We start from the raw sequence: 12,872 nt of genomic DNA on the forward strand, positions 1-12,872 counted from the left end.
ATATCTGTTCCATGTTTCATTGATGATCCGGATGAGGAAACTGAAAGTATGCTTCTTAGAGGCTTAAAAAATAAAACTGAGGAAGTACAGCGTTAGTGCAAATAGATGTTAAAAAAATCAGGAAAACAGTCTTTAAGAAAAACAGGATGAAATTCAATAGGGACAAGACCAGGAGACCATGCTGAGCAAGAGTAATCAATACCACAAATACACAATGAGGAACAATTAGTTAGATAGTGTTTTTTCAGAAAAGGACCTAGGGATTATAGTACATCAACACAAGCCAGTAACGTCATGCCACGGAGACAGGATAAGCATGACACAGAGATGAATAAGCAGGAGTACAGTTTGTAAGACACCTGATAAGATCATGAAGTTCTGTTTAGCACTGGTAAGGCCTCAGCTGGGGTACTCTCTCCAGTTTGGTGCTTTGTATTTCAAGGACGTAGACTACTGTGGAGAGAGTTTGTTGGAGAGCAACAAGAAACATGACCTCTGAGAATAGGCTGATCGACTTAGGAGTGACTAGCTAAACGAAGAGAACACTTAAGGACTGATCAATGCTTGATAAAAGTCTTCACAAGCATTGAAGGTCGATACAAAGAAGAAGTAATCCATTCACCATGTCCATGGTGGACAGGACAAGAACTAATGGCTTTAAGTTGCAGCAAGAATAATTCAAGTTACTTATTAAGGAGAAAAAGTACTTCTTGATGGTAAGTGAAGCACAGGAATTTCCTGGAGAGGTCATGGAGACCTCATCATTAGAAATTGTAAAGGAGTGGATAAACAAATATCTGTCAGGAATGAACTCAGCATAGTTAGATGAACTAGATCACCTTTCTGAGATCTCTTTCAATCTTTTTTTTATGGTCCCATGATTCAGTATAGCTAAGAAGATGTTTCAGAATCTCTCTGCTCTTATGGTTAGAAAAAGAATTTATCCTGGGAATTTCTAGGGGTGGAAAAGTTTTTATAACAGCTGTGGAGGATCTTTTATTTATTTGCTGGTGTGCTTTAAGTGCACGGTACTTTAGTACATAGTAGGCCACATTATTCTGAGAAATTGGAGTTAATGGGGCCTACTTGGGGAATATGGCACAACATCATGGAAGTCAAAATATTACGGTCTCTTCTACAAAATAAATGAATGCAACAAATAATGCCTTTCAAAACGCCCCCAGCATTAATTTTCACCAGTAATAAACCTCTCCTAAACAACTAAACCCAAATTTAACATTCTCCCTAGAAAACCATTTCTAGATACCACAGATCACTTTTAAAGATTCTGTATGCCTCCTTCTCTTTCCCCACCCTCACTTCGTAGCCTTCTGAGCTGGTCTTTTTGCACATGGCTCCCACCTCAGAAAAATACATATAATGGCACTTTGCTTCATAATGGTGTTGTGAAGTAAATAAATTTCAGAATAATAAATAAATGCAAGACCCAGAATACAGACTGTGCTGTATTAATGATGAGTTACATTGCATCACTCTTGTGTTTATAGATAACCTCTACATCTTGTGCTCACGGAATGCAGAGATAGTCAGCCATGAGCTTCATGCTTTGGCAGCAGCCCTAAGGCAGACCCAAAGCCATGTAATGGTGCTCTCTGCATGGTGACTGTCACTTCTCGTCCATAGGTCCAAGGGCAGACTCATATTCTTCACAGGAGAGATCCTATACCACTCTAAATCTGGGGGTTCTGTGCAGTCCCAAAGAGATGTGGCTTATTACAGTAGATCAATCAATTAATGAATCTCCTTTAAATTCATAGGATCTATTCCACCCCAATGAATATTATACAATAGACTTTGCATTATAGGCTGAGTATGAGAATAAAACACTTTTCTATTCAGTTATGCTTTTTCTGAGATTTGCAGATATTATGTGTGTCTGAGGTGAGGAAAAGAGACCAGGATGAAAAAAGAGGGAGAGAATGTAGCAAAATAGACACGGTATGCCAAAATGAGAAAGATCCTGTTATTCTTTTCTTTGATCAAGCTACTGGCCACAGAAAAATGGCCAACATAAATTACATATGCCAAAGTCAACTTCAGCTGATATTCTTTCTAGCCATTTGATCTTTTATCTGCCAACTTCCACCCATTTTCCCCAATTGTATCCACATTTAATATTATTTTAGCCATTAAAAATGTGGTTTTTTACTTAGTTCAAGTTTTCTGGGTAACAGACATTTTATTCTCCCACCGCAATATACTGGAGAAATAAAATGCCATTTATGCAACAGAAGTGATACTCTCCTGAATATATACTACCAATAATAACTCCTAATCACTAAAACGGTTTCTTTTTTTGACCATTTGTGTGGATTTAAATAGGAAATCAAAGAGTTTACTTCTTATTTTTATTCTAAAACCACACCATGAAAGGGTTATTTTCAATGAATAAAAACTAAACTGTGTACATAATTATTTTTTAAGAGATCTTTGATTTATTATATTGTTTACATGGCTACTGAAAAAAAATGCTGCTGAGTTCAACCATAGCTAATTGATGAGAAAGAAGGTTTCTGTGGCTATATTGCAGGAACTGATAAAACGCAAGGAAAGAGACCTCCTACATTGAGAATCTCTGACTATAAATCTCACTAGTTTATGAGTGGAAAATACCCCAATAATTGTTTTGCTCGGAGGTGCTAAGCACCTGTAGCTGCTGTGGACTGTAACTGGCGCTGTCAACACTCATAACTTCTGAACATTTGGATTGTGTAACTCACTGGTCCTGGCATCTAGAAGACAGACAACTCCAGCTGGTGCTGGTCTGGGGTGAGGCAGCAGACTTTGCTGAATTTTAGGTTGTTTTGATATGGACAATGTTCACTTTCCCATCTGCAAAAAAAAAGGCGGTTGATAACTGTAAACTTCTGAACTGGGATGAAAAAGACTTTCAGTCTTTCCTCAGATTGCCCTGCACACCTGAAGTATTATCATGCTACAAGCAAACTATTGAGAGAAATGGAGATTGCGCTGTTTTCATGACCTATATTCATATTTTGTTCTATTGTTTTTTACTTTAGCTGTTTTATTTCCCATGGTCATGAGAAGTATCAGAGGATCTTGTGAGCAGTATGTTGCCTGCAAGCCACTGGCTAGCATCCACGGAGGCTGTGAGACCACCAAGAGAATTAAATACAGCAATTGAATACTAGACATTTCCACCAAGAGTCCCTCCTTCTGTGCACATAATGTTCAGTAGAAATCAAACCATGGGTGTTGTAGAATTTACTCTGTCATGGCGCTAAGTGGGAAATACGTAAAGACTCAGTAAGCCAAAATCTGAACATCTGTAAAAATGACTGCATATTGCAACTGGACACAGCACAGTTCCCATCTACCTGGAGTACCAGTGCAGCTCCTGATGAATTTTAACATGGTCCTTCAAGCTGATGTTAACTATGAGGTGAGTAACTATCACCTAAGTCAGCTGTAATTTTGGTATTGCTTTCCAGCGTGTGTACAGCAACCTGGTTTGGCCATCATAAATATGCTGATGCTCCAGTACTGGAGAAGATGGACAACAGGCGTCTGCAGTACTGCAGGTGAGGTGTGATGCTCTTGGGGTGGGATACCTCATGGGATTCCAGACACAGCACTGCTGGAGGGTCTTGTAGCAGACTGTTTTTTCACCGGAAACCAGTGATTCATCGAAACAGAAAGCTTTTGTTGGAATGTGTAACGTGCAGTGTAACTTTTTTGTCAGAAAGGATTTCTCAGATTCAGGAGAAAAGAGCTGGCTGGGACCGGACAGACCCAAAGAGAGAAGGGCGTGCATGCCTTACCCTTGCTTACCAGATTTGGGCAGCCAAACTTTGGGCAGTGATTGGCCTCCTGGGCAGTGTGTCCGTCTGCAGGAACAGAGAAACGGCACCGCTGCAACTGGACCAATGTGACTGCTCATGCCGACGCTTCCTCTACACTAGTGCGTGCTTTTGGGCTTAAACTGTTTGTTAAACGATACGAACTGCGCCATGGTAAAATCTAGCACTGGCATGCTGGGTGCAGATTAATGCAATTTGCCTTGAAGGCGAGGTTTCTTGCCGTGCAGCACAGCAGCGCAAGGCACTTCGGCTTTCTCAGGCTTCATACAGAAAAACCGCCGAGCTGAAAGCCAGGCCCTCATCGCCATGAGATTTGTCAGCCACGCCAAGTGAACGGCGTTTGCAGGACACGCCAGCAAAACTTTGGCTTGCCCGTTTCTTCTGCACACACAGGCTCGTTTCAGGGGGGTCGTTTTTGGGCGGGGGTGTTATTTAGGACCCGTTTTCCAGGGCCGCCACCCTGCCCGTCGTGTATTTCACCCAGTACCGCACGATCGCTGCCGACCCTCTGTCAGGCAGCGGAGGCGGGACGGCTGAGGGGGCCGCGGGCAGCCCGGCACCCCCCGCACCGTTCCGCCCCGGGCACGGCTCACCTCACGGCGGGGCCTGCCCCGAGCTGCGGGCGCCCTCCGGCGCGGGTAGGGTGGCGGCGGCGGCGCCCCTGGAGCCCCGCTGACAGGGACCCCGGGCCGCGCCGGCCCTGAAGCGGAGGTGGTGCCGTTGGGGGCGGCATCTCCCCTCTCCCTCCCCTCCCCTCCCCTGCCCTGCCCTGCCTCCTCCCGCCGCGCCGCGCCGCTGCCCCCTCCTCCCGGGCCGCGGTCGGGGATATCCCCGGCCCCTCCCCGGCGGGCCGGTGGCGGCCCAATGGAGGCGGAGATGCTGTGCGGGCTGCGGGCGGGCTGGGGGCGCCGCCGAGCCGCGGACGCCGCCGCCGACCCGGGGACGCGCACACTCGGTGGGGAGCCGGAGGCAGAGGCGGGCGCAGGCGGCGGCGCCGGGGCCGGGACTCTGGCAGGCGGCGGCTGGGATGAGCCGGGGGGGCGGCTGTGGGGGCAGATAGCGTCCCGCGGGGAGGCGGCCGAGTGGGGCTCGGAGCGGCGGCGGGGTCTGCCCGGCAGCGCCATGGCGGCTCAGTGCGACCCGCTGAGCGGGTACCTGCAGCAGCCGCTCTCCGACCCAGGCTCCAACAGCGAGCGCAGCACCGACTCGCCCGTGCCCGGCTCCGAGGAGGACTCGGCCGGCCCGCCGCGGCCCCTGCACAGCCCCGAGTGGGGCGAGGAGCGATTCCGGGTGGACAGGAAGAAACTGGAGGCCATGCTCCAAGGTGAGGGCGGGGAGAGGCGACGGCGGTCCCCGGGCGGCGCGGGGCGGTGGCGGCCCGGGAGGGGAGGGGGCCGCGTCCCCGGCCCGCCATGCCCTGCCTTCCCTTACCCGGCGGGGCCGGGGATCCTCCTGTCAGCCCCTCCGGCACCGCAGAGGGGCGGCCGCTGACCGGCCGGGCGCTGGACGCGGCCCTGGGGCGGCGGGAGCCCCGCGGGCCGGTCCCGGGCGCCGTCGTGGCCTCCCCGGACGGGGCTGCGCGGGGTGGGGGGAGGAGGCTCCTTGTCTCCCCCTGGAGCGGAGCCGAGCGTCGCGGCCCCTATCCCGGCCTCGCCAACTCCGGGCGGCGGGTGATGGGGGCACCCCGGGGTCGTCAGATGTCGCTTGGGACCGGGCCGGCCCCAGAGTCGCGAGTGGCGCCGGTGCCCAGCCCCGCCGGGGCTCGTCCCGCACCGGCAGCCGGCGCGCGGAGAGGCTGCAGCTTTGAAGGTCGAGGTCTCTCAGAAATCCCTCTTTAAAAACATAATATCCCCGCTCTGGCCAGGGTGGTTCGGGCTCTCGGCTTTCGAGGAACAGCCGAGGCCGCCGCGTAGCGGGCAGGGCGCCTCTGAAGCCGGGCGTCCCGGCCGGAGGAGCGGGGACGGCGCCGGGAGAGCTGACAGCGGCAGCCGCTGCCTTAGGACTTGCTCTGCCTTTCGTTCTGCTTTCTTATTTTCTTTTCTTCTTTTTTTTTTTTTCCTTGAGACTGCATATTTTGTCCCAGTATGTTTTGAATTATCTCTCAGTGGAAGTTATGTAGGCTGCTTTTGACAAAATAGTACAGGAGTAGCAATTGCTGGTTTTGTTGCTAAAGATCAGATAAATAGATTTAAACCCGCTGAGGATGTTGCTGAGTGGGGTAGTTCCCCTGGGGTGTTCCCTGCTGTCTGCTCTGAAGAGCCCATGAGAACGGAGGTGAGTTTCAGGTCTTACATTGTCAATCTTGGGGCATGCTTGGATCAACAAGGAAAGATGGTGGTTTCCAGAAGTGTACTCTTTCCACTGGGACTACTGTTTTGTAAACATTTAATGTTACACTTAACATGGTAGCTCATGTATTTATGTACATTTTCAAAACAAATAAACCCCTGACAAATATTTTACTGTTGTTCATGTGGCATGTCACATGGAAGGCATTTAATTCACTTACTGGAAGCCGTAGGTGCTCGGTCCCTGACCATCCCCGGTCAGAGCACCTGCCTCCTCCAGTGATGGGAGGCTGCAGGAGCTAGCAGAGGAACAGGAGTGAGTGAGTTGGGTTGGCCACTGAAGAGCTGTGGTTTGACTTGGTGACTACAATGATCGGAATTCTTTAATTGAGATTCTCTCTCCTGGGGGTGAGTTAATCTTTAATCAGTTAATACTTTAGTGCTAGTAGAAAAATCTCATTATGTAATGCAGTAAAGAGGAAGGAATTCAGAGGAACAGAAGTCTCATAATCAGCAACAACTATTTATAAAGATGTGCTCATCAAAAGTGTGTTAAAACCAAAAAACACGTGGGTATTGAAAAAGTATTTCTGTGTATGAGGTTGTGGGGAAAAAGGGTCAAAAGTTACAAAGTGCTGTAAGAAGACTGAAGGTTGCCTTAACATTTTCCTCTAGTAGCAAAATAAATTTCCATTATCTCATCACACACGCAGTCCTTCCTTCTACTGCCTGAGGTAGTAAGCGTGCGAGGGTAAACAAAGCTCCTAAGCAGAATCCAAATACTGTATAGGTTGTGTCATCCAGTAGTAGCCAGTGTCAAAATGTGAGATTTTTTGTTTGCTCCTTTTTAATTTTTTTTTATCCTTGTAAGAGTGTAGTAAAAAGTGTATGGTTGATAGAGTACAGTGAGTAAGCACAAACAGAATGCTGCCTGCTTTTTGGTGAGAGGTTGCTGTATGTCCAGTCTAGAATACACATGCTTCAGGTGATGGTTTGAGGAGTTTTTGCATCAGATAGTTATCCTTTTTTGTGAAGACAAGCACGTGTTGAACTCTGTAGTAAGTGATTTTGTGTGAAAACCTAAACTTTCTGGCTTATTGGCAATGAAAAACTGCTTATTAGGAAACATGAGGCAACATAATAGTTCTTTCTGTCAGAAAACTGTGAACTGTTTGTTAAACATTGTTGCTTTCATTCAGTTTCCTCTCTGTACTTGACAAGTTTTTCTCTCTCATCTCTTGACTTCCTACAAGATAGGTTTTGCTTATCCTTTTCTTGTAGGAGAATACCTCAAGCACTGAGTAGCTCTGCCAGGGTGTCACAAAGAGCTTCATGAAGCCAGATCTGTAACTGGTACCCAGAAATTCAGAGTCAATTATACTGCTGATTACAAGCCAAAGTTGATTTTATTTTTTAACCTCTCCCCCTCACCCCCTGCCCCCCTATCCTTTCATGGCCATCTTTTTGGGAGTGGAAACTCTGACTCCCCCTAGTAGGAAAGGAACAATGGAAAAGAAGCAGTGTGCCATCTCTGGAAACTAACTTTTGTTAGACAATTCATAGGGTTGTGTTTCCTATGGTTTCTAATACTCGATCCTTCACTGGAAGTTCTTAGAATATGCAGAAATTGCATCGTGGAAGGGAAATATCTCTGTAGTCTAAATGGTGATGACCAGACTTCTGATTTCTAAAAGTTATCCAATTTTTTGCCTTTTTTTTTTTTAATTTGAGCTGGTGTAAATACAGCTTCTTGTTCATATTACATGCTTAGTCTCCTCTCTTTTATTTTACCAGCTGCTAGAGAGCATGTTTACACTTGTGAAAGTTACTTTTTAAATAATTTAAAAACTTATTATTTCTTCTAGTGTTCACCATAGCTTTCCTATATTATCGGAAAGTGAGAATACGTCATCTTTAGTTCGGTTGTTTTTAAAGCCAAGTTTGAAACAGCATCTGTTGAAGAAACCTGTCAGGAAATGTTCTCATTCTTGCTCGGGAATCCCTTATTTTTTTTGCTAGACAACATCTGTTGTTTACTGTACTAATGATGAAATGTAAAAAAAACCAATCAGGAGTAGAAAAAATATGAAGAAGCTCAGTGTTCGGCTTTGTGCTTCTGTTACATATTGTGATTGCATTGCTGAATTTTATATGTGTTTCTGCCATGGTTATTTTAATCTTCCCCGCACTTGATATTTTGTGGATAGTTTCTTGAGGGACAATGCTGACTTCAGCGAGACTCACCTGGGGCATAGCAGACTGTATAGCTCATGGTGGGGACTGGGGTACCTTACTGTCAGATGCAGAGTTGGCAACTGGAGTAAGTGCTGTAGCAAGACACCGGGTAGCTCTCTTTCAAAAAAGAGTTGATGTGGCTAGTTTGCTACCAGTAGTATCTGAAGCAGAAACCAAATCTGAATTGAGGTGTCAGAAAATCTTGTTAGATTTGAGGATGCTTCTGGCACTTTTTTCTTCCCCACTTTGAAATAACTGTTTTAGTATTTTTGGTGTTTCGAAGTTTGGTTCTGAATAGCCTTAAGCTAAATCTGTTAAATGAAAGGTAGAGGGAGCTTCTCCAAGAGCTTTGCTTTTTCTGTTTGGAATATCAGAAAATGCAAAAGCTGTGGTAAAAACCTTGAACATAAGAATAATTTTTTTTTCTTGTTGTGTCCAACTACTTTGTGTGACTGTTTTATTACTTGCTTATAGATGACTGGAATAATGTTCCATAAACAAATCTTGGTCTTTACAGTGGGGTGTAAGCTGTCTTAGGCTGCATGTCTTCATCAGACTTTGTTGGTGAACAGATCTCTTTAGAATACACTTTTTTACCCAGGAAGCAAATTTGAGTAAAATGGCTCAGCTATTCTTTTCAGCAGTGACAGAAGATGATATTTCATAGTAGTCCTATTAATTCTAGCTGCTCTGCACTAAATTCTGGTGAATACTCAGGTGGCTTAATACTGTGGAATGATTTACTTAGTGCATGTTTGAGTGCCTGTTACCATAGCAGCTGAGTATTATTACAAAAATGCAAAACACTAAACTTAGAAAAGCTGTCCAAAAAGTATAATCTAACAGCTGATGTTGCAGCAATCAATAGATTTAGACAAGTTGGCCATGAACCTTAAAAAAACCCAAACCAACCAAACAAAAAAAAGCAGCACCTTTATCTCTTGCATGGTGTCTTATTCTTGGATACAAAGTCTTGCATTTAAAATAATCCTTTTTCTATGTTATGTTCTTTAACAGACATTGGGGGTTTTGATGGGATGTATATATCCAGCACATGCTTAAATACTTAGTGACTTTATAATGCACTATCACGCAACAGTACTTGGGTAAAAACTCAAATCCACGCTGTTTTTTAATAAGAGTCTAACTCTAGCAGTGGTGTGCGTGCCATATTATATATGGCTCTCTCTTTAAAAAAAAACAACAGTGTGCCTGTTAGAGTTCTGTTTTTCTCTGTTCTGTTTTGTTTTTTTTTAATGCATCATCTTTCAGCTTGAGGACTCTCTGGGGTAATTTTAATTATGGGATATGAAACTTTATGGGTGGTGTGTTTTTTTTTGTGTTGTTTTTCCCTCATGAGCTAATTCAGCATTTACTTGACTATTGATAAACACATAAAGAAAAGCACAGACCTACATGCTGAGGAAACCCTGAAGAGTACTCAGCACCATGAGCATCCTATTTGCTTGAGCTCATCTTGCAGAGCAGGTTGCGTTGATGCTGACTTGGAATCTTGGAAAATAGCAGTGCCCTGTGCTGATTTAGTACTGACTGCCATTAGTGCCTTCATATGTTAACTGGAGTAGGTCAGAATTATAGGAATCATGTCAATCTTAATTTATGTAATGTAGACTTTTTTTTAAAAATAATAAAGGATCATTTATTATTTTTCAGGCAGTAAGGATAAAACTACTGTAACTCAAATTTAGTATGAACAGTCAGTACAAGCAGCTCATTTGAGTACTTTTGCGTAGCTCTCCCTCCTGCTATCGCAGCGTTGTGTGAGCACTCCCCCGTCCTGCTCCCTCAGTTTTGGTGCTCTTTGCCTGTCATGGGGAGTTAGAAAAATGCTCAACGAGTAATTTTTCAACAAAAGAAGTCCAACTTTTCTTAGAGAGAAGTGACATAAATACTTAGATAACTCTTTTGCACAATTTAATCTAGGTGAAACTTATTTACTGTAAATCTACTGAAAAATCAATTGTTAAGTCCTCTGCCTAAAGGTCACCCTTGAGGCTGTTGCCCGATCCTAAGACTGTACTTATGCAATGCCTAGTTCTGATGCTTAGATGATAACCAATTTATTTTGTTTGCTGATCCATCAGGTGAAACTTGCTGTATTTAAACAAGTATATTTTCCCTACTTAATGCATAACTATGTGGGAAAGTGTACTTTTAATACTTTTCTGAGACTTCTCTACTAGTTTGTTTCTACTACAGAGAATGATAAATTAATAAGTGTGACAAGCAAAGTTGGGGGGGGAGGGGGGAAGAAAAACACTTGTATTTGAATGTACTAAAGATGGAGATGTTCTGGGAAACCTGGGCCTCTGCTGAGACTTTGCTACAAACAATACTTTTATTAGAGGCTAGACCCTGAAGACATGAATTAATAGATTTTGAGCAAGTTAGCTGCTTAATAGGCAATCGTAACTTAAATAGAATGGTCCTGATTGTGATGGTTTCTGTGTGGGGATGGCAAGCTCCGTGTTAAGTTTATGTTGGGTTTTAATGTTTAAATGTCTAAGCAGGAATTACTAGTACTCTTCTGGAATTTTTTTTTTTGTGTGTGTGTGATGGTGGCAGAAATCTGTGTAATAAAACTACATGTACTGTGATCCTTCAATTAGGGTACCTTGCTTGCAACTGAAGTTAAAAATACTCAGAGTGCTGTTGATTTAGACTCCTGTTTAAAGTTCCCTGTGTCCCTGTTGGAGTTCTAAGAGATGTGAAGTATGTTTTTTCTTTGACCAGATTCTTACTGAAATATATTCTCAAACTCTTTAGTAGGTCCTAAACACATTTTCTTTTCCTAGGGCAAGAAAATGTTTTTTCTACTAAATTGTGAGATTTCTGTTGGTGTGGGGTTTTTTGTTGTTGTTCCTTGCAATGTATCAGCATAACCTGGTCAAGGACATAGTTGTGGGAAAACTGGAACCTTTCTAATAGCATTTACACTTGGTGTTTAACTTGCATATAGCAGAAAAAAAATTCAAGTTCTTTGTCAGGTTTTCAAATCCCTAAAGTGCTGAATAATCTATTTCTACAAAAATAAATATATGAAATGAATTTGTGTGACTTGTAGTTTAAAAATGTTCTTGCATTCCATTGTTAACAATTGTAATAATACCACTTTCTCAAGTTGCAGTGTTTTTTAAGTAGTACAACGGACTATCATGGTTTGGCATGAACTGCTAAGTTAAGTATTGCTGGCTTGCACATTCCTGTTGGTTATATTGTAATCTTTACCTCCATTGGAAAATATGTCCTATTTTGAGTACTTATTTCAGGCTCTTGGCTTTATGCCTGTCAAACAATGAAACATGCTAGTTTTCTTTAATTTCAGACCTCTGTGTTGAAGAACTAATAGCTTGTAAAATTTTTTTTACAGTAATTTCCCTTACTGTGAAGACTCAGTAGTGACTTTCATGAACTTTGAGCATGAAATCTAACATGACTACACATGAGTTGGAGGTCAGATAGCTTGTTAATTGTGTGTACTTTTTGTAGCTGAAGGAATGAGTGCTTGATTTAAGGATTTCTTCTTTAAGATGCTACCTGTTTTAAATGGTAGTTTTAAAAATAACTTTGACTTAAGCAACTAAAAACATTCCTTGAACATATCTGCAACTTTTGTTCAGTATCTGTTTTTGTTTATGACTAGGCTTTCTTGTCTCTGGTTCAGATCAGTATGACTGTATTGCATGGGGCAATGTAACTCTTCATGTTTCGGTGACTTTTATAGCTGATTTATGTAAAGATGTCTACAGTGATATCTTCTTTACTGGAATGGGAACACATAATTTAAAAAAAAAAATGTTTCCTGTTAAAGGTTCATTGATGTTGTGAGGGAACGCTCATGAGTGATAGCAACCCTCTGCCAGGTCATTGTATGTGTGGAGCTATTGGACTAACTGTAATCCTCATAGAAAACACAGGGCTGTATCCTTTCTGCTGTTATCTCTCTGGCTAATAGAGTCGAAGGAATCGGGGTATTCAACAAGTTCTCTCATTTATATGTAAAAGTGTAGTTTTTGGATACTGGGGGGAAAAACTCTTGATGTTTATGTGAGGAAAAGATGGGTATGATGGATAGGGGGTTGAAAACAAATACAGAACAGAGATAATGGTAGGTGTCTGAATGGGTAAGTCACTTGCCTAGCAGCATAACTATGTTTTAATTTTTCTGCTGCAAACCAGATTTCATGAAGAGAGGTTGATGGGCATGTAGCAACATTGGTCTGTCCTAGTCATTATCCTGGCTGAGTAGCTCTATTATATTAGAAAACAGGGCATAGAAATCAGGAAGGCACGCAATAGGCATGTGCCTGCAGGACAGTTCCAGGAGAAGCTCTCATACCTTTTCTGGGAAATCCACATGAGTGGGTACCTCCCTGAAGTGCCTGATGCTAATGCAGACAGCATGGATATCAGACAGGTGGAACTGGAGGTCTGCATGCAGTTGCAGGGCTATGATCTTGCTGAGGTTGGAGAGGTGTGGTGGGGT

General features: G+C 43.6%; 1 protein-coding gene across 1 annotated transcript in view; it reads left to right on the forward strand.

Moving 5' to 3' along the window:
- Positions 1 to 4,935: 4,935 nt before the first annotated feature.
- BICC1 (BicC family RNA binding protein 1) overlaps positions 4,936 to 12,872 on the forward strand; it is a 115,790-nt gene continuing 107,853 nt past the window's right edge. Inside the window, exon 1 of the mRNA XM_076339295.1 lies at positions 4,936 to 5,166. Coding sequence (XP_076195410.1) covers positions 4,965 to 5,166 — 202 coding nt within the window. The 5' untranslated portion in view covers positions 4,936 to 4,964. The remainder of the gene's footprint in view (positions 5,167 to 12,872) is intronic.

The sequence above is a fragment of the Aptenodytes patagonicus genome, chromosome 5 (assembly GCF_965638725.1).
Source record: "Aptenodytes patagonicus chromosome 5, bAptPat1.pri.cur, whole genome shotgun sequence".
Lineage (NCBI taxonomy): Eukaryota > Metazoa > Chordata > Aves > Sphenisciformes > Spheniscidae > Aptenodytes > Aptenodytes patagonicus.